The sequence below is a fragment of the Plectropomus leopardus genome, chromosome 6 (assembly GCF_008729295.1).
Source record: "Plectropomus leopardus isolate mb chromosome 6, YSFRI_Pleo_2.0, whole genome shotgun sequence".
Lineage (NCBI taxonomy): Eukaryota > Metazoa > Chordata > Actinopteri > Perciformes > Serranidae > Plectropomus > Plectropomus leopardus.
In genome coordinates, this window is record NC_056468.1 from 23,001,302 (window position 1) to 23,023,396 (window position 22,095).

At 41.9% G+C, this 22,095-nt stretch overlaps 2 protein-coding genes across 2 annotated transcripts; one reads left to right on the forward strand and one right to left on the reverse strand.

The window, feature by feature from the left end:
* Positions 1-19: 19 nt before the first annotated feature.
* On the forward strand, positions 20-16,644 carry ndufaf2 (NADH:ubiquinone oxidoreductase complex assembly factor 2). Its single transcript, XM_042487956.1, has 5 exons — positions 20-221; positions 12,515-12,604; positions 13,602-13,642; positions 15,968-16,211; positions 16,521-16,644. Exons 1-4 carry the CDS (start codon positions 107-109, stop codon positions 16,208-16,210), a joined length of 489 nt encoding a protein of 162 aa, XP_042343890.1. The 5' UTR covers positions 20-106; the 3' UTR covers position 16,211; positions 16,521-16,644.
* A 1,326-nt stretch (positions 16,645-17,970) lies between these two features.
* Positions 17,971-20,488, reverse strand: smim15 (small integral membrane protein 15). The gene is made up of 2 exons (XM_042487957.1): positions 20,403-20,488; positions 17,971-18,653 (listed from the first exon to the last, which is right to left on the reverse strand). The coding sequence occupies exon 2, from the start codon at positions 18,620-18,622 to the stop codon at positions 18,398-18,400; it is 225 nt and encodes a 74-aa protein (XP_042343891.1). The 5' UTR covers positions 18,623-18,653; positions 20,403-20,488; the 3' UTR covers positions 17,971-18,397.
* Positions 20,489-22,095: the final 1,607 nt, after the last annotated feature.

A 22,095-nucleotide genomic window follows, 5' to 3' on the forward strand; every position in this document is an offset into this window, starting at 1 on the left:
CCCACGAACTGTTGCGTAAACAGCTCAGTGAGAGGGCACGCAGCTAACAGGGGACACGAAATACACCCCAAAATCTCCCAACAAACCTGCGGGGAGTCCTGTGAAGATGAGCAGGTTCGCCGGACTTCTGCGGCGTACGTTTGGAGTAGTACGCGAGCACGTCGGGACAGATCTTTTGGGGAATAAATATTACATAATCCCAGAACAGAGGACATGGACAGGTAAAATAAAGGCTTGTTATGCTAACATTAGGCAGTCGTGAATTTGTTTACAATCTTGATCCCTGAAGACTAATACATATATATATTTTAAAAAGCAACGATCGAACTGTATGTAGCCTAGTCTTTGCTTTTTATACCCATTGCGTTAAAATAGGCTAGGTGGTTATTACTATGTTATATATACTGCGAGCTTCACTGAACCTGTAAATTGCATATTTTTATAATTCATAACAATGGTGGAGCAACTATTCAAATTCTTTACTTTGGTAAAATGACTAATACCACACCGTGAAACTACTGATTCAAGTAAAAGTTCTGCATCGAAAATGTTACTTGAGTAAAAGTAATTCAGCATAATCAAGAACTTGTACTTAAAGTATTAAAAGTAAAAGAACCCAACGCAGAAAAAAACACCCCGAAAAACTCAAAATATATAAAACAGAGAAACAGATTAAATCATTATCAAAAATATAGTGAATTCATATTCTGTCAACCAGCTAATTTATAAATTGATTAAAATAATTATTTTAACCGTAACTGTATACATGTATTGATAATTTAGTTTATATTAAAATTTTATAAACTCTTTTAAAGTTAATGCAAAAATCGTTATCTATAAAGTAACTAGGAACTGAAAGTTTTAGTTTTAAATGCTGTTAAGTATAAAGTACAAAATTTGCCTCTGAAGTGTCATAGAGTTAAAGTATAAGGTGTGTAAGTATAAAGTATATAGTATATAAAGTATAAAATGGCATAAAAAATAGACTCAAATAGTTTAACTATACAAATATACATTCTGCCTCTGATTTATACACATTTTTTTTAACATGTAAACATCATCACTGTCAATATGAAGATAAACATGCTGTATGTCCTGCCAAATGCAACCCATATTTAACCCAGAACCCTTTGCTTTTTTCACAATTGCAACATTGTTTTATGTTGTTTTGCTATATATCTGTTTCTGTGCAAGAGCATTGAGAATACCAACAAAATCAGTCAAATTCGTTGTGTGCATACCATAGAAAAATCTATTTCTATGGTGTGTACATACTTTCCTGGCCAATAGTGCTCATTCTCACTGAGAAAACTGACATTGTAGATTTCTTTTTTGTATGTGTCACTGCTCTCTTTCTAAATCGTATTGCTGGATGTCTTTCCTTTCACCCTTGTAGTATATAAAGCTCGCCACTAGATGGGGCGATCACCTCAACAAGAACATTCCCTTCTAAGTATTTTAATACGATTTTTTTTTCTGTATTTAATGCAGCTCACTGCAGTTAAAATTTTACTCATTTTGGGGGGCAAAACTCTGGCATCTCCACTGTCACTGGCCTCCAGGTTCTCCGTTGCAGAGGAAATGATTACTTGTCTGTGATGAGGATTTAGAAGGAGGTCATATATCCCTACTGAGACATGGCAGTGCTACAGTATGTAATGCTCAAGCCAAGCAATAGAACTGTGTCATCAGGCTAATCCATGGTGGCATGCCAATGGTGTCCTTCACACTGTCGACTTACTGCGAAGAGGCCAAGGACATGCTTGTTGGTCTTGTGGACTCAATGCCGAGGCTTCCTGTGAGTCCTTCTCCACTCGTCCCATCTTTCTCTTAGAGTGACTTTAAGACGTGTGTCTACAATAGAAGAAGCAGAGCTGTGGGTGGTTATAATTTCTCTCCTCAGCAAAGGAGAATTTGGTGGCATTTTGAGCTTTTTTTAATTTGTTAAACTGTGTGTTCTGTCCTCATCTGCACATGAACTTGGTTAGGGGGACACATGATGATGCATTTTGTGTGTGTAAATTCTGTCTTCCTGTGTTTAAATCATTAGCAGAGTCCACACTACTCACACTTTCTCCTGCCTTTATCACCTTAAATTAACATCAGCGGGGGTCCTACCCAGACTACAGGCCACAGGTCAGAGGTCACAGGTCAGAGAGCACAACCAGACATGATACTGCTGGTTAACCAGCCACAGACCTTTTGGCTTATTAGTATCAAAGGGTCGTGTGATATTTTCCAGAATAATTATGGTTGAGCAGAGTTCACTCCAGTGTATATGTCTAATATGGGAGCTACACTACACAGCAGTGATTTGGGAATAATCATGTCCTGCCTACACATGCTTATGTTTGTCTCCCCCTCTTGGTGCCACATTATTCAACATGAATAAAGCCTTTCTTTCACTAACATAGCCTTAACAGATATCACACAGCGCCTACATTTACTTTTCTCAGAGGGTGAAACCAAACTGTTTTGGTTTTTTGTTTTGCTGGAAAGGGCTGACCTCTGGCAGGTTGCAAGCCTGGCTTCTTCCTGACTGAACTTGACTTTGTGCTTCACCTTTTCTCAGCAGTTTGCGGGGAAACTTGCGCCCACCTCGTATTTATAATTCATTACAAGGCTGCTCCTCCACCCCTGGCTGTCAGACTATTCAAATGAGACATCACAGAAGCCCATTTTCTAGCACGCTACAGGCTATCGGATTCACTGCCCAATCACAATGACTGACACTGTGGAGGGGCTAGTTGGCCTGTAGAAAAGCAAACAAACACACTCATAAATGCCAGACAGGCACATACACATACACTCTCGTATATATGTTCATAATAAACAAATAGACATATACTGTGCACACGTTTTCCTCTTTTTTTCTGCCACTCAGCCCGTCCAGCCTTGTGGAAATAAAGCAGATGCATTATTCAGTCCATATGTCTTGCTAAAGCGGGCTCTTTTTGATCTTAAACTGATAGGCCAAGCGTGGGCTCAGGGCCTTAAGGCATGGACCGCAGGGCTTTCCACTGCAGCACACGAGCTGTGGTTGAAGTAGGTGAGGAGCCTCTCTCCTCTTCTCCCTCTCTCTCTCTCAACTCTGCCTACTTCTTCTATTCATTTGTCCATCCCTAGTGTTCAGCCGATCCCTCTCTACCTTTATCCATGCTTTGCTGCTCCCATTTTCTACCTCTCTCAATCTGTTAACTTTAGAAAACTGGGGCGTAAGCAATTCCATGTGTGCTAGTCTGTGTATGAGGACGTTAATGGTTGCTAAGACAGAAAAATAGAAGGAAGCAATTGCTTGTTTTATGTGACTCTGTCCTCTCTGATCTCCTAGATTTCTCCTTAAGTTGACCTCTTTATTTGCCTCCAGTTAGTCCTTCCTTCCCTCGCCCCTCCCCGTCATTGCTGCCTCTCGATTTTTCCTCCTTTGAAGCAAGTCCAGTGAAGATTTCTATTCACAACATTAGAGTAGTTCGGCAGTGTGGAGGGCTAGACCCAGCAGAGAGCTTTCTAACCCCCTCTCCTCAGATGCTGCAGCACATCAAAATGAAAAGGCTGAGTCTGAAGTACACGCCTAGAGAGGGAGAATGTCCGTCTCTGTCTTTAGAAAAGGCCCAGCTAAAGAGGCCTTCTGTGCCCCATAGAGAGCACTGTGCTATGGGCTGTGGAGCCCCTGTGATTGTTGTCTATGGCAGGGCTACAAGAGAAAGCCACCGGCAATCTGGCCACTGGTCTTTAGAAGGTCTTTGCCTCGGTGTTGGCCCCATAGAGCTGAACAGAGAATCTATATTCTTCTCTCTTTCTGTGCGCGTCTGTCCCCCAGGCCCCGGCTCTGCCTCACACTGCATGGGGCGCCATGTCATGCTGCCCAGATGAAAGCAAAGCATTCTGCGGATGGGCTCATTCGTCTTCAGCAGTGGGCCTGCAGCTTTGACGCCTGCCTTCCCTCCCTTTATTTAGGAAGAGAGGCGCACTGACATTATCGGCCGCTGCAGGCACATTTGAAAATAATTGCCTGTATGATTGCTATTTTTCTTACCTCTTTGAGGAGGTGTAGCCTTTGTCTTGGAATCAATGGCTGCTCAATACTGGACAGGGGAAAGGCAGTTTCCTTTCATGTCTTGGTGAAAAGGATGTATTTTTAGCGCTATTCATTTTAGCAGTGTGTGCCATGCAGTTTTAATCTATTGGTCCTCTCCACTGTGTAGAGAATGGAAGGGATTCAGAGGTTCTTCAGAGGTGCACCACGCTGTTGCAGAGAAAAGATGCATTGACTTGTCGTCCTATCACTATCCCTCTCTCTTTGTCTATTATTTATTTGATTCCACAGCTCTGTTCTATGAAGTGAAAAACTGAAAAGGCCTCAGTTCTGCTATTTCAGGATGGGTGACTCTGGGGACCGAGGGAGGAGGTGTGTGTGTGTTGTTGTATTAGCGCGTGCATCTGTGATTGTGTACATGTGTTTGTGCGTCACAACAACTACACACAGCGTGCGCGCGCGCATTTGTATCTGCTTTGTATTTAAAATAAGGGAGAGGAAAAAAAATCTGCGATTGTGTGTTTTCTCTCCACTTCATGCCCAAACACACTTAACACAACAACAGATGGCTGTGTGTCATCAGAGCGTTGATTCAAGCCGCATATTTCCATGGAAAGAGTCACAGCGGAGAGAGACGAGGGTCCAAATGGCTGTTTATTCTGCCACAAGTGATCCCCAGGGTGTGATGAAGGAAGGTCTATCCTACAGTAGGACACCAAGTCAGTGTTTACTATGGAACGGCTATGTCCGGAGCCGCCACAGTAAATCACGTTAATTGATCAGCAGCTTTGCAATGCATGGGGTTTAAATGAAGGTTGTTTAATCATTATAGAGAAACCAAGTGGGTTTAGCTCATCCTGCTTTATACTGTTTGCCAAGTGTGTGTTTGTATGTGTATGTGGTGGAGCATCATGGAGCGGCTTAACTACTTCATTAAAAAGGCATTTGAAGAGATAGATGCTGAAAATGAGAAACAGGCACATTTATTTCTTATGGTAGAACATTACAAACGGGCCTAGCTCCAATATTTTTTAAGCATCTTGCAGGTCTATTAAGCACTGCTACAGTAGAGCTGTGTACATCTCAGACTCACAACCTACAAATTTTATATGGATGTAAGGCCAACAGAAGGAAGACAACAAATTAAAGAGATATTTTCAACCAGCTTTGTATCCAAACAATGTTGGTAGTATGTGTAGATGAACTGTGGTAAACCATGGCGAAACCGAGAACCAGCGCAACTGAGCATACAAAGAGTACACAGCTGATCAAGACACTGGCCCCTCTTTTTCATTCAAACTCGTACCGAAATCCAATCAAGCTGTAAAACTAGGCAATGCTGATCAAATATATATCAGAATAATTTTGTTACACTGCTTCTTTATCAAGTAAATTGTTTTCAAATACACCCTGTTTAGCTGCAATAGCGAGCGTTAGTAAACAGGAAGTGGGCGCCATATAGCTTCCTGCACAGTGAATACGGAGGCCAAAAAACGGAGATCAAACGATAAAACTCAGCATGGCTGATCAAATATAATCCAAGATTCTGTTCCTGAGTTGCATATTTCTCGCCCCATATGTTTTCAGAAACATGTTTTTGCTAACCGTTTGACTGTAACATGAGATCACAGACGGTCGACATTACATCACCCATCAGCGGGAGCGTCTGGTAAGGCGTGATGCATTCTGGTGGCTTTAGGTTTTCTATCTATTGAGCAAATGCATCCTTTTTCTCTGTTTTCTCTGGTCATGCGACACCAATCACCAAAGTATTTGCTTCTTTCAGCTGTAGAGATGGCTTAGTTTTATGTGAGGACCCTCTTTATATCGGTGAAATATATTTTTTATCAGATTATTTTTTCCATTTAGCATGGATGAGATTCACTGTGTCCGGTGCATTCACGTCTCTGTCTGGTCAGATGGCCAGCGAGATGTTTTGACACCTCTGGGCTCCTTGTCTGTCAGAAACTCAGCCAGAAAGACTGACAGACAGACCGACACAAAGCAGACATCTCCCGGAGCCTGCCGCTTGCTTATTCAATTCAGAATATTTTAATAAAGCAGACAGGCAGAGAGAAATAAGGAAAGGAGTATACGGGAGGAGAGATAAGGCCGAGGGAGATTCACGGAGGGTGGAAAAAGAAGGTGGGGTATAGAAAGTGAGTGACAAAGAACAAGGGGGATGCTGACATATGGGGTGAAATTATAGAGTGGGGGAAGAATGGAGAGAGTGAAAGTGAAAGGAGGGTTTCTGACAGAAAGAGGGTGAAATGAGTGGGTGGAACAGGCAGACAGATAGAGGGGGAGAAAGGGAAGGTGGAGGTAGGTTAATGGAGGAAGAGAGTGGGGGGGCTGAAGGTGCAGTGGAAGCAAAAAGAAGGGGGTTGGATGCAAGTGATGGAGGTGAATAGAAAGGGGTGGACAGCTTGGTGTATGGACATCACACGTATGGGCCTCAGAGGAGCTTGGAAGGTATGAGGAGGGGGTCCACACCACTCCACAGCCTCACAAAGGACGCTGACTTCCTGACTTGCCATGGTCCTTTTCTATAACCCATCGGGGCAGAGAAGAGACTTCAAGTGGATGGGTGGTCTTAAGTGGAAAGGGGGACAAAGTATCCCTTCCACCCTCAAGTACGCCTGCGTTTAGTTAAAAGTAACACACGTGGGAAATCAGAGTATTCTTTTCCGCATGTTATTACTTTTTCATATGAATTATTCTCCTCTGTTCTGCCGCGAGTCGCTTGTGCCTCGGCGGGATCGTCAGCAACAGGGACAAACAGAATGAGGGCTGAATAAAAAACGGAACAGCAGCCTACTTTACGCCCATAAGCTCCTCCTTTTCACCAGAACTGATGCAAAACAACGGCTGGCCTTTTCCCTCTAAACCTCATCCCACGTCACTAGGCTCAGGGCTAATGGGTAACCATGGTTACAGGCCTCACACATCCCCTCCATTTTTTTTTACACAGAAAGAGATTGGTGGAAGAGAGAGAGAGGAGGAGGAGAGGGTGTCAGTATTGGTACCTGGTTGCCCTTGTATCACTGATGCTTATCGGATCACTCCATCTTCATAAAGCTGTCCATTACCATGCAGGTATTGGTCCCCCATCCCTCTCCAGCACACAGCTCAGCTGGAGAGGAATAAACTAGGCTCAAACCAGGCTGATGGGCTCGCTGCTTCAAGGCTGCTTTTTGTTCCACCAGAGTGTCAGGCCTAGAAGTCACTGCTTTACATTGCATGGTCATGAAGTCTGAGAAAGCTGCTCTTTTTGTTGTCGATTAAGAGGGAGAGCTGGAGTTGAAACTGGGAGCTTTTTGCCTGCAATCTGTTCAGAGACAAGTAATGGTTTACAGGATAGACGTTGGTGTTGATAATAAGGAGCATAGGTCCTCCAGCTGGAGCTCATTCTGTTTTGATCTTATATGAGTTTACAGGGCTCTCCATATCCGGATGTTGCCAATCAAAGTGTGTTCCCCTTACATCTAATTCTGTAATCAAAAGCCACTTTTACACTGTCTATTTAAGGTGGTGAAACGAATTAAATTAAATCAAAATGAAACTAAACAATGCGATGTGATGTGATGCGATGCGATACGATACGATATACTTTATAGTCCCATTATGGAAATTTGTTTCTGACTCAGATGCTGCTCTCATTTATCCTTTCCCACATACAATAAAACAAACTACGTATGAACAAAACAGCACACTAGCTGTACCAAAATAAAACCAATAAATTGCACATAAACCAAACTACACACACAAAATATTGCACATACATTGCACATAACACATATTGCACACACCCAGTGGTAAAACATCAGAAAACTATTGCACAATCCCTGCAGCCTTAAACAGCATTGTTTATAAGATTGTGGAAGGAATAAATTAGTTTTAAAACACGTCTTTATGCTGCCTCGCCACTCTGTGTATAACATATGATCACTGAATGGGGGGAAAGAGTTGTCTCACCCTAAACCACCACGGGAGTAAGTAACAGTGCCAAAACGGTGTCTGTGTAAACAGGACAGCTGGCAGGATAGGCTGATGGGCGTCATGGGTGTGACGTTTTGACGTCTTATGCGTGCGATCCAGTGTGGGAGATTTAAAAAGTAGCTGTTGGCAGTTAGCTCCTTACCCTCCGAGCAGAGGACAAGATCAGCCATCAGATGGTAAATGTTTGTTACTGCGATGTTATGCCATTGTTATTGTTTATAAAACACAGCCGACATGTATGTTTTATATCACAATAGAGGCCGACTCTGTTGTGTCTAATGTCACGGCCATCACGTCTCTTTTAGTTCCACGATGTTGGCATGCTATATAAAAATCACACACTAGAGCAAAATGATGCCATTTTGTTTGGTTCTGTGTAAAAATGTAAAGGAAGCATGAAGACGGGACTTTGTAGTGTCCCTATAGCACAATTTCTGTGTAAAAAGGGCAGAAGACAGCGTGCAGGAGAAAGATACACAGCCTGAGAGACAGCACACGACGCCCCAGAATGACATTGTGGAGGTGAAAAACCTCTCAGGTCGCCCCCAGTAGCACTCACCTGGGAGCTGATGTGTGAAGTTGGGGGTTTTGCGTGTGTGAGTGTGTGTGTGTTGAAGCAGGTGATGGAGTTTAGTCGGGTGTGTTCAGGGTTCAAAGAGCAGCCCCCTCGAAGCGCATCACGTCTTATTCTAACGAACGGGAAGGATAGGCGCACCTTTTGATTGGCTCCTGATCTGGCTGCCAAGGCAACCCCTCACCCATCCTGCCTCCCTGTCTCCTCCCTTCCTTCCTATTCCTCTCTCCTCCTCCTCTTCCTCCCATCCCCGGTTCCACAGCTAGGCTCACAGATGAGTCGCGCTCAGACAGGTGAGATGGCTCATGAATATTTATGTGGTGGGATTTCATTCCTCCTGCTGCTGGCCCCTCCCCCTCTCCAACGCAGTGCTGCGTTTGTCCTTCACGGTAAGAGGCAGCGTCCTCGCTCCTGTCCCTCAGGTTAATCTGCCTGCTCTCTAGCCAGTGTGTGTGTGTGTGTGTGTGTGTGTGTGTGTGTGAAAGAGAGACCATGTGTGTGCGTTTGACTGGTAAGTAGGTTTCCCCTAGTGAGTGATGAGGAGGCAGACCTGTCACAAGGGGGCCCGCTGAGATCGAGAGCTCCTAACACCTTCATACCTCTCTCTCTCTCTCTGTCTCTCTCTGTCTCTCTCTCTCTCTCTGTCTCTCTAAAGTCTGAACTGAAGCAGAAAAATAGCTAACATCCAATTTGCTAACTGTCTGAATCAGGTATCCGTAAGTATAAAATATATAAAGTGAAATTAAAGACTATTAATTTATTGATAATGACAAGAATTAAGCAGTGACTGTTATGATAATCAGCTTATCTTGACTGATAAATTCACATTAAAATACAATTTACTGGTTAAATCTTACTGTAAAGATTTTGAAACAACTCAGTTTTATATAGACCTTTACACACAACACATTTAAGCCAAAGACGCACACAGAGCAAAACATAAACAAAAGACGGAAACAAACACAATAAACAGTTTTACATAGCACTATGAAGATGCTACAAAGTCGCTTCTTTATGTCATCTTTAAATTTTTACAAAGGACCAAACAACAGCTGCATCATTTCCTCGCTACAGTGTATGATTTTAGATAGCATGCAGGCACTGCAAAAGCAAATAAAGTGTGACGGATGTGATGTGTAACACAACAGCGTCGGCCTTTAGTATGACATAAAACAAATGCGTCTGTATCACTTTATAAACAATAACAATGGCCCGACTTTGCAGTAACAATCATTCACAATATTCCCGCCTTGAACATGTAGTGTAAAACTGGTTCAAAGTAGAGAAGATAAATCAGAGGGCTGATAAATATTTGTGGATTTTTAAACTTGTAGACAAAGAAGGCAAATGTTTTTGTATTTTGACATAAAATAAGGGATTTCAAGCTATATAAATAAACATGACATGACTTAACTAGAATGTTACGACATCACTCAGACACAGGTAACTGTTGATGGACAATTTTCATCATTTTTGTCGTGTCCAAAACTAATGATTAGTCAGTTAAATAGAAAAATGTTTTTGTTTTTTTGTGATGCGATCAGTTGTAACATTTAAAGAGTTTACTGTTGGTCAAACAAAGTAATCCATTTCACTCACTTTTACTCTCTTTAGAGTTTGCTTTGTGATTAGAGTGTAAATTAAAACAAATGTATGGATTAATTAGTAATGACAGTAATCATTAGTTGCAGGCAGCCCCCTGAGCAGAGAAATTACTATGCAAACAATGTGCAAGGCCAATTGTGATATGCTACGTTACATGAAGAGTTGGCCCATACGCTGTAATTGCATCCTTTATTAACAAACCCGATGTCCAAGTTAGGTTGTTGCTGTTATATTTTTGGTCTTTAAAATTTTGACTCCCATGAGGAAATAAGATGGTGAAGAAGTGTGTTTCTTTGAACCTTTGTAGTGAATGGTACAGTATATAGCCTTGGCCTGTGTATTTTTTCCGTCCCGGCACAGAGATTACCGAGAGAGCGAGATTCCTCCCAATCAGACTGACAAGCCTCCTCCCAATGTGTATGTGGTGGGAGGATCAGCCGTGTTTCATAAATATATGTACATACTGTATTTGTTATTCAAATCCAAGGATAAAAGCCATGGTGGAAGGGGTTTAGTCATGCTGCAAAAGCAACAAGACAAGAGGAGAGCCATGTTGGAGTGTGACAGAGAGGCGAGGGGGAGATGCAACCTAGTGGAGAGAGATAGAGACAGAGAAAAAAAAGCGGGTGCCTCTCTTTATGCTTATTAGTTAGGCATTAGCTGTAGTTAAGCGCATTGCTTGTGGGGACTGTATCATAATTGTACCATTTCAGTCTACTGCCACCCACACCAATGCAAATATGGATAGGATCTGTTTATAATTAGCATACCTGTTAAATGTATTTGTGAGTATTGCCTAGAGAACACAGCCTTTTGTTCGCTGGCAGTTGTTTTTGTTCTGCTATCATGGGGGGTTTTCTAGGAAACCGTTCCTCTGAAGACATTTTAAGGCATACATGTAAACAAATGTGAGCATCATAGGATGTGTTTTACACGTAGCAGGGCCAGCTTTGCAGATAAGGTGAGAGAACGCTGTGTTTTCGTCAGAAAACTAAAAGCTGCAGAGCTTGTGAGGCCATATAGTGACAATCTAGTGGGAACCAAAGCAGAACCAAAGCTAGCCTAATTAGCTGACCTGATTACTATATAGGCTGGATAAAGTATGGAAAGGAATCATCCTCATAAGGCATAATTACAGAACAGCACATGCATGAAGAATGTTTTCGTGTTGATTGGAAGAAAACAGATCAACCAAGAAGCAAATGCAGGCTCCCGCACACACACTTAGCCACTTTTGAGTGCCATCATTCATCCATCCCTCTGCCGTAGCTATCTGTTATGGCTGAAGCAAACATTAAGGCCATCAGTCTGCGGTGTGCATGGAGGTGGTTGCCTCCATTTGTCCATGTCCAGTCAGCTGCGGAGAAACGGTGATGGAATCCTGACAGATTGTCTGTGTTTTGGAGCGTGTTGTTTTCCTTGCCCATCCATTTCTCTTCTCCTAGCCATGTTTGCCATGCATCATCACTCTCTCACTCCCTCTCCCCTCCTTCTACCTCCTCCCTCCTTGCCTCATCATTTCTCAGAGGGATGGGAAGCGATGGATGGACATCCGGCTACCTGCGAGGAGAAACTGTGGAAACACTTGTTATTAGTGAGCTCTGTAGCACCACACAAAGACACTCTTTTTAAATCTCTTGTTCCTTCTTATTCTATCTCTATCTCACTCCACTGCCCACCCCTCCGCCCACCCATCTACCTCCGTCTCCATGTCATTGTGTGCCAGCCAAACTTGTCTAATCAGCAGATTCGACCAAAAATAATTGGCGGTGGCCTTGCTGCTAGCGCGCGCTGTGCTGTATACAGATAGGGAAAGGAGCACTTAATATTCCACGCAGCTCGTGCCTCTCCTGTTCTCTGTGATATCTGACCTCTTTTGTCTCCTGCTCGGCTTGATGTTGATTTTGGAGGGCATTGTTAGCCGGAGCGCTGTGATTGGAAGAGGTTGTGAGTGAGGGGGGCTGTGGTTGGTTGGGTTAAAGGGAGGCTGATTTGCATAAAGGCTTAGCCCAGATTTGGAGCCACTCAGCGAGATCTGAGGAGAAGGGCCCGAGGGCCACGAGGTAATCATCCATGGCCTGTCACAGCGCTGTCATCCCTCTGTGTATTTGTGTGTCTGTGCGTCTGTCTGTGTCTGTGGGTCTGCACGAGCAGGAGACAGAGCGCATTGTGTCTGCGGCTCTTTGTGTTTGTTTGTGTTCCTTTGCGTTTTGTATGCATCATTGTTGAGCATCTCTATCTCACTCTCACTGTCTTTGCCTCTACTTTTTTTTCTTTTTTCTTTTTTTTTGGTGTCCCAGGAAGGCTCATCCGTGCCAAGCGGATGGTAGTGGCAGCCAATCCTTCAGAATATGAGTATATAGAAGGCAGCATACCGATGGAGTGGGACGGTAAGTCTGGACCGCAGCATCACTGTTGCACGCTTTAACTATCACTAACAGGGATAATGACAATGTTAACATGAGAGCTACCCAGCAGAGTACACAAAGTGCTGCACAAATAAAACGGAATAACAAATTCATGGCTGCATCTATTGGGTTCTAGGCTAATCCATTGATTTTCCTTCTTTTTTTTTCTCATACTGTGAGATGGGGGTTGGGAAAAGCGTATTCATGAGTTTATCAAAGACGCCTTCTGCTGGTGTTATACAACCGTATCATAAAATAGTGTTTCAAATTTCTTACAACTGGATACAAACTGTTCCCTCTGTCTCAGACTGGCTTTATCCACCTTAAACCCCTCATCCTGCTTCGCCCCATCCCTCATGCATTTTCATCAGGATGCAAATAAGAAAGGGATAAAAGAGGCCCAGAATCCCTGCGCTAGCTGGAGGAAGAGTTAGAAAAATCTCTCTCTCTCTGTCTCTCTTTCTGGCTTCCTTTAACCTGCTCCGCTGTGCAGCCAGCTCAGCCAAAATAGAGCTCCTTTAAAAGAAAAAAAAAGATGACAGACAGACACAGTTCTACTCAGGAGGAGAAAGAAGGACAGAGCTACTGATGGAGAATGACAGAGTGTGTACTTTCAAATTCAAAGATCAGAGCAGATCCACACTGTCTCTTCTGAGACACAGCACTCAGTGGCCCTGCTCTGCCTCCACTAAAGCAGTATTAGTGTTTTGAGTCGATCGTGTATCGTATAACTTTTCTGCATGTTTCCCTATAGTTTGCTAAGTGAAACGGAACAAAACAAAGTGAAAACCCTCGATACATTCTCTCCCCAAATGAGCTCGGTTACTCAGTTTTTGCGCCGAGCCACTGTAGTGCCCTGAAACTCAGTGATGCTATAGCTGCAGCCTTAAAATACAACTGCAGGTTTTGTTTGTGCAGCATATGTTTGTGTGGGTGTTCTCACTCTTCTTTTTTTTCCTCCTCTCTCCTCCTCCTCCAGCATGGATCCGAGGCAGACGGAAGGAGCCCCCCTCTGTCGAGGTACGTCTCCCCCTCAGCCTCCCCGCTGCGCTGATGGTTGGACTCTGGGGGGCTGGTTACAAGGGAGGGAAAGAAGCAAAGATGGAGAAGGAAAAGACTTTGATTTGTTTTATCTTACAGTTTCCAACTGAATCCAGGAACTTTGGGGGACAGGTGTTAAAATAAACAGCAGCTGAAGTGCATTGATGGCGAGGCGGAGAGCAAAGACAGCCTCCGAACAAGGGGCTCACTGACACCATGTCCTAGTTTACTTTCTTTTTTTCCAGCAAAAGCCTGCATCTCTGCTTTTTTGTGTTTTATTTCTGGCAGTCTCCAAGATGGGAATGCTGAAGGAGTTCAGTTTTTCCCCTCGTGTACCTCTCACTGGGTTTATTGCTCTTTAAATGTGAGAATGCTGGAAATTATTTGGCCGGCGAAATGTGGGTCTATAGGAAATCCCTTGGAAGGCCAATGCCCAGGCACTCTTTCTATCTCTCTGTCCTCTCTCCCTGCCAGTGGCCAATGCCATCCCCTGCCTCTATTGCCAGAACATTCTCTTCCAATTTTCTGCCTTGCGTCTGCCCAATAGCTGCCATTGACAGCTGGACAGTGTTGATGTGGCCAAGGCTTCACTCCCAGCACATTACCCTACCCCTTGTCACGCTCCCTCTCTTCCCGGTCCAAGCCGACATAAATTGATTGGATTAAATCCTGTCATTAACAGGCTGGAAAAGCAGCTCAGTATGTTTGTCTCCCTCCCCAAAGCGGGGCTTTTTGGCCACAGCTCTCCCCTCTCTTTTCCAGTCCTTCAGTTCTGCCAACACACAACAGCATTATGCCCAGTCCTCCCTTCCCTTTTGGCTTCTCATGCTAGGGAGAGGCTAACATCACTGGACACTAGCTGCGGCTCAAGTGGGTAACTATTCCACTGGTGGACCACGTTCAGGTTATAATTGTTTCCATGAGCTGGGATGGGTGTTTATATTGTGAATGCCTCCTGTCATGTTAGTTTACCAGTCCGTTCCAAGCACTACATTTTTAACCTGGGTTTATTGGACCAGCAGAGGTTAACTGTACACGCTTGTTCTGTTTCTAGTAAATGCCCCACTTCATAATCAACCCACACACACATTTGTTCCTGGAAGCTGCCCAGTGCAACTTCATGTCTCTGCTACTTTTGACTAGTGACTTCTTGTGCCTTGCTCTAAGATAAACAGAGGTAGTTGATTTAAGGAGGGGGAGATATCATTGTTTCGGTTATGCTGGACAGTTTGAAGGTTCCAGTCAGTAATCTTGTTGTCACAATCCGTTTTGTCAAATCTCCAGGAAACTGCGACCATGACATTTCCAACACCACCGGCCTTGGTAGATGATGACTGATAGGGTCGGGTGAAATGACACTAAATTTGTCATGCGTCTGAGATTTTACCAAATCGTTAATACCATGCTAGTTGTCCCTTTGATTGTTTTGCCAGCCATAGTTTGTAAATTAATAGCAAGGCAAAGTTCTGTCCCTTCCGGTGTCTTCTATGGAAACTGGTAAAAAAAAGTATGTACCATCGACACAGCAAGAGAAAAATAATTTTTGATCCTGCTTGAATTATGCCATAAATTACATATATGCTGTTGGTCAATTTAAAAGATAATTTTGCAAGTTAATAAAGTTGCAGGTTGTTACGGATTTGTCATAGTACCATTTAGTTTTGTGTGAAATGGCTCAGTGAATTACATCTCGTGTCACAATATACGTCACCAATAACCAGCTAGCTAAGTAACTTATGTGTGTTCCAGGCACAAATGTAACATTATCTAGCCTGCTGTGTTTTATCCAGCAACTCTTGGTCTTTTTGTCAGACAGGAAGCAAAAGAACAAGCAAGACCAGTTGCTTGTTTGAGTATATTTCAGTACAAAACACACAAGCATCATCTTAAGTGGAAGAGAGAGTATGACATTGCCCACAAGATGCATCTCTTTAATTCCACATTTTTACTGTTTCACAATAAAATCCGACTTTCTCAACTTGCAAATATATTTTTAAGTGATAGACATCATATGTCTATAATCTTTATGCCACCATTTAAATGGGATCAAAAAATATTTGTCTCTTACCATTAACTAGCGTACAGTCAGTGTTGTCAGAGCTGTAGTAACCGCTGTAGGTAGGAAATTCATCGATTCACGGTCAAGAGGTGCCGATTTCACCAGAACTGCATCAATTAATTCATCAATCTTTTGTCACCTATCTGGGTCCAGGCCACATTAGTTAATTAATCATATTACTAGAAATTATTGTTAAACATAGTCAGGAAGTACTGACAGAAATGTGATATCTGTGTATTTTACAGGAGCTGCTACAGAACGAGTCTAACAGGCAGCAGATCAAACTAAAGGCCATGGAGGTGGAGGAGAAAGATCTGGCCCTGCAGGCCAAGGAATATGAGGAGGGTCTGGTGGCAACTCCCGTAAAGACTCTGGCCAAAGGCCATGCAGCCACCACCAGCTTCGGCAAGCAGGAGATCAGCGCAGACCCCACCACAAACGCGAACACGTTCCAGCCCGGCACCTGGATTCCCAATCCCAAGAAATAGAGTGAGGCATCCACATACACTGAGATCTCTGTACAATGTAATACAATCCAATCAAAAAGCTCTGCAATAAATACTATCCATGTGAAACTGATTTTCACTTTTAGTTGAGACTTTGAAATGTAATGTTAAAAGCACTTTCAGTATAATGGAATCCAATTCAACAACACCAAACTGATTTTTGCCAGAGTTTATTCAACCCATGTCCGTTTCACAAAGAGAGCAATTATATCAAGGTTATTTTATTGGACTCTATTACATTATTTAAATTTCTGTTTTTCTATTTCCTCTGTGTATATTGTGTATACACAAGACAAGAAGAAGAAGAAGAGGAAGTGAAGACGAGGCTTTACTCATCTTGAAGCCAACAAGTGACCACAAAAATTTGATCTAGTTGAAAGTTCTGTTCCGTAAAAATAAAAATGTGAATGTTTATACTTGTATACTTGAAGTCAACTATATTAATGCACCGTAACATGTTTGAGGGATATTGTGAGAAATAATGTCAGCGTTATTGACTCTGAAATTAGTATTAAATGTTTTAAACTCCAGCTGAGAATCGAACTGGGAAAGTCTGCTATGACGACAGAAATTGTGTAGTAGTTTTGAATATCCCTCAGAGCACATATATTTTTGACATTGTAAAGGGAAAAAAAGCATAACTTGTTCAGCGAACGCGTGTAAAAGCATAAGTTAAATCCTGCGGGAATATTAATATAAGATCACTATTGACTACAGTTTGAAGTCTGACATCAGCCCAGGCCTGAAGATGGTGCCATGAAACTGCTATTACATTTAATTCTATGTTAATGTCTCTGCTTGTCATGGACGTGGTGTCTGCTGCTTGTAAATCTCAAGTCGAAGGAATGAATAATGTTACAGTATATTGATCCACAGTAGCAAGTTCTTCCCCTTGAGGTCAGAGTGCACGGTGGCCACAAAGTTACTGAAGAAAGTTCAGCAGGGTAGAAGCATGAACTCTCTGAGCCCAGAGAGGAATAACATTTCAACAGAAGGAAGACGGAAATGAAGAAATATGCACGTTGACCTATTTGTATTTAGAATCATCTATTTTAACTGCTTCTATGCAAGAATCAGTTACTCTACAAGCATCCATCCCACCAGACACTGAGTCATAGTGAGCGTAATAACTTTGTAATACTTGTAAATTTAAAAAAACAAAGACCAAAATGAACACACATCTTTGCAAACAGATCTAAATGAAGAACAAACATGTATAAAACAAAATAATTGTCCGCATAATAATAAAACTTGGCCAAACAATCCTAGTTCACTCCCTCCATGTCGATATTTCATCAAGGCATCTTTGGCAGCAAGTTGTTTATCACAGCTGTTACACGTTTCCTGACCTTTCTGTACTACGAGGAATATTCAGTGCCTTGGAAATTTTATTGTATCCTTCTTCTGACTTGTTTGGATGTTCCTTTGTCTTCATACTGTATTTAATTTTTTGGTTATACAAAAGGAGTCATCAGGAGTGGGACTCGCAGATGCAATCTTATTTAATCTAAATTCTGAACTTCTGATAGTTGACTGGCAGCTCCAGATTTGTGATTAATTTTGATTGAATTGAAGAGATTTTTCCGCTTGACAGAGTATTTTCTGTCTGTCAGTTTAAAAAAGTCTAATTACACACTTTGACTCAGTGTTACAATACAGTGAAACATGAGGGGATGAATACTTCATGTGTACTGAATTAAAAGCACTTTTCCCAGCCCAATATTAACTCCAAAAAGAGGACATTTTCTTATCAACCATGAAAACTTTTATTAATTAGAAAGCAGTATTTGGGATATTTGGGAAAAAGTTCCAGTATGCTCGTTACATCGTCAATTCAGCAGAACATGGGAGCTAACAATGGAATGCAAGGTGTTGCAACAGCTGCACAATATTATCAGCGGATTTCTGTAGAACAACATCATACAGATGACCACTGTGCTCTTGCTGACCAAAGTCCCACTGGGACGAGCCTCCTTCGGGCAGTACTGTCCGTCTCAGCACTGTTAGGCCTGCGGGGCCAGTCTCCTACCCCGGACACGAGGCGTAGTGGCCCCGTGCTGACAGTAGGGCTGGGACAACGAAGGGCACCGTGTCAGTATTTGGAATAAAGAGGACAGTGAGCGTGGTGGTAGCTCCTTTTGTTTTTATGCCCTTATCCTATGCACAGGCTCAATCCTTCTTGGTCCTCTTGGCCTTGGCTATGTTTTCCTGACGTTTCTGCTTTTTCTTCTGTTCCCGATCACGTGCCTCAATCATCTTGGCCAGTTTCCAGGACAGCAGTGCACTGGCAATGAAGAGAGGTGTGAGGGCCAGTATGACAGTGGTGAGGAAACCGTAGGGGTCTTTGGCAGCCCACTCCACCACGTACTCTGCCCATGCCCGAACGTCAATCATCCTGGTCAGCAATGGTGAGGCTTAATCAAACCTGAGAAAGGAGAGAAAGCAGAAACACAATAAGCAGTGTAATATGGAAAAACAAAAATAAAAATCATAACAATCGAAGGACCTTCAAACAATAATCATATAAAAAGTGTGCGAGTGCGTGTTATGGATACAATCTACAGTTTATAGTGCATTTTCTGAAGAAGCAATTGAGAAACTGATCATACATAAAACAATCAGACAAGCAGTGAAACAGTTAACCAACAGAAAATGTATCACCAACAATTTTGATAATCAGCTCATTATTTAAGTCATTTATTCAGTCTATCTTTTGTACTGCCAATAAAGCATATTTGGATTTTGGACTGCTGGTTGCACAAAAAAAGCAAGATTATAAAGTTACATTGGGTTCTCCAAAATTATGGTTAGTTCTAGCCTTAATCTGACCTTTCTCGCTAATCAGCAAATTACATTCTTGATAAGTTATGATTCTTTCACAAATTGATGCAAGAAAAGAAACAGTACAAAAACCAACCATAATTTCATAATTAAACCAATATTTTTAGACATCCTGTGGCTTAATGATTAGGGCACATACCACAGCTCAGGATTTATCTGTATCATCCAATTCACAATAACAATTAGCAGAATTTCCTGTTATGAGTCAAACTACTAGTTAAAATTGCTCAGTTAATAAGTAGTGAAATAGTGTGTTTTGTCAAAATCCCCATTGCTGCTGAGTCAAAGGCAACTGGACTAACTGTACTGTATTGAAAGTTTTCAGTCATTCATTAAAGAGCTGATACAACATCTGAGATAAACAGCTTAACATGTTCAAATGTTTTAAGAGTGTAAGGAAAGTACTGCTTAGACTTAAAACCTCTGCAGTTTAATACTAAATGTGAAGCAGGGGGCATTTGGGGTCATTCTGAGCTCAAGTAACTTACTTAATTTTCTCTCTGTAAAAATACCTCACTTTGTAGTTGACTGTGCTGTACAATCTGTCACAGTATTGTCAAAAACACACTATTACTTTACAAAAGGAAGGCAAAATATTATTGATTATCAACACCCTCATAAAAAAAACACACTCGAAATAGGTATAAGATATGCATACATCTGCTTTCATTCTTGTTGAATTTAAAACAGCCTAAACATTGGTCATCCACAATTAATGTCTTTCGAGTACCAAATAAAATGGTTTTGTAAAGTAGTTAGCTGTACCGCTAGATTTCACTTAAGTAAATCAAAAAGCTTTAGCGTTTTACAGCATGTTCTCTCAACAAAGCCCGTTTTTAACACAATGCTAACCACTGACATCACTGTCAGGACAAATAGAGCCATCAATTTGGTTTTCTTAAGCCGTTTAATATAATTTTTACATGCTACTTGTTGAGCGCTCCGACCACACAGTCCTTCACAAAACTGCTGATGACCAACAGCTAACTAGCATCAGCCCGAGGCGCAGCTAGCATCCGTTAGCTGTATCCGGAAAACTGTTACAAACCGTTTAATCTGGACACAGCCTCATAAAAACAGGCTGACATGACGAATTCACTTCATCTGCCTCGAGGATTAACTCTGAATATCCGAGATGCGGATGAGAAATTTACATTTCTGCTAACGTTAGCCACGATAGCTAACCCGCCCATCAATAACGGCCTAACTTTAGAACACCGACTTTCAGCTAAACGGCGCGACAACAACGCATATAAATGTGGAAAAATAACGGATACGTGTTTTCATATTGTCTATGAGTGTTAATAACACCGTAAATACAGAATATACTTACCAATGAGTATAGATTGTGTTAATATCCAAGATAAGTAGCAGCTCCTCCCTGTTCCGGGAAGTGTGACCGGTGTGGTCCCAACTGCGCGCTCGTGATTGGATATGACGTCTTCCATAGAGGATGGGAAATGTAGTCCTTTTGCCATAAAAGGTAGATTGATAAATAATCAAAACACAAGGCAAAAAATCAGGCGGTAACTAATACCGTGGTTATAAAATTGTATAATATTGCCTACAAATTGTTAATTGTGATGTGGTACAGAGTAGTGAATGGAAGCAGCAGTAATAAACATTCACATTTAGAATGGTTACAGCTTCGTTTTATTGTTTTATCTTTTCTAAAAGGCTATTCTTGAAGAGCCTATTTTAGAGAGATTATCATGTACACTGCTCTGTTTTAGTTTGATATTCACCAACTACTTTTAGATTTATGCTATCTATTGTTCTTACAAATTTACTCCTGTATGTGTGTGTGTTTTATTGTTGTGGTTTTATGTGTAAAGCATGTTGTCATATTGGTTTTGTGCTATACAGATAAACTTTACTATTATTATCATGTGGCATAATGTGAGTTGAAAGCATTTTAAAATTGTGAACTATGCATGGAAATCAACATTTGTGAGACCATTTTATTTATTTAGGGTGCAGATATTAAGATGTAAATTTCTGTGAAATGAAATCATATGTGTCTTTGCGAGTGAATGAAGGTGTTTATGATCAGTTTTCATAATAACTGAGCAGTAGACCTATGATCAGAAAGCTGCTGGTGGTTATCGGTAAGAGTTTGGATTTAGCAAGCACTCTCTTGTCTGTAAGGGTTTCCTGTAGCAGTATTATGTATATGTGTCGTATGATTTTGCTATTAAACAATGTCTGCTGGACAATGGTTATTTTAGCCTAAAGTATTGGATACAGATCAACAATACAAAACACAATATGGTCCACTCTGTTGCTAGATATAGAATCGGAGGACATCTTGCTGTTGAAACTTCTGGTCATGTGTGGAACTGCTCTGTCTGAAGATTAAAACAAATGCTAAGGCAATAGCTGTGTAAAAAAAAAAGCAAAAGGCTCCACTGGCCCTCTGGGAAAGATGACTAACATAACAAAGAAGGACCTGCTGGCTTTGTGAACTTCCTGTGGGGAAGTATTGAAACCAAATCAGGTTAGGCCACATCTGCTCTGTCCATACGGCATGGATCACTTTCAGAGCGGTTCAAAGGCCAGCCTTTTAGACCTACTCACAGAGGAAGGAGAGGGGCAGCTGGGAACACATGCAGAGGACAAACACATTGCAAACACGCTTTCTGGTTTGCCAGAATAGTTTGGGCCAAGTTTTATAGACAATTTAAAAACACATCCCCAATCTGGTGGCTTTTGTGTTATATCCTTATAATTATTGGCTTCTGTTACATTTCTCACCAGGCAGGGAGAACCCCGGGGGGTGGGCAATGCAGCCGCACCCTAAACCCCTGATGACTATTTTACTCCTACAGAAGTGGGCCCCCTTTTCATGACGCAGCTAGCATTATCGACAGACAGGAAGGAGGGCCATAAAATGACTGCACCACAATTTATAGTTAAACAGCTTCACTAGTGGTGTGTGTCATAATGATTACAAGAAAACCCACTGGTCTAGCCAGACGTAAAGGAATTTCCAACATCCTTTGATTTAGACTCTTTCTGTTGCAGTT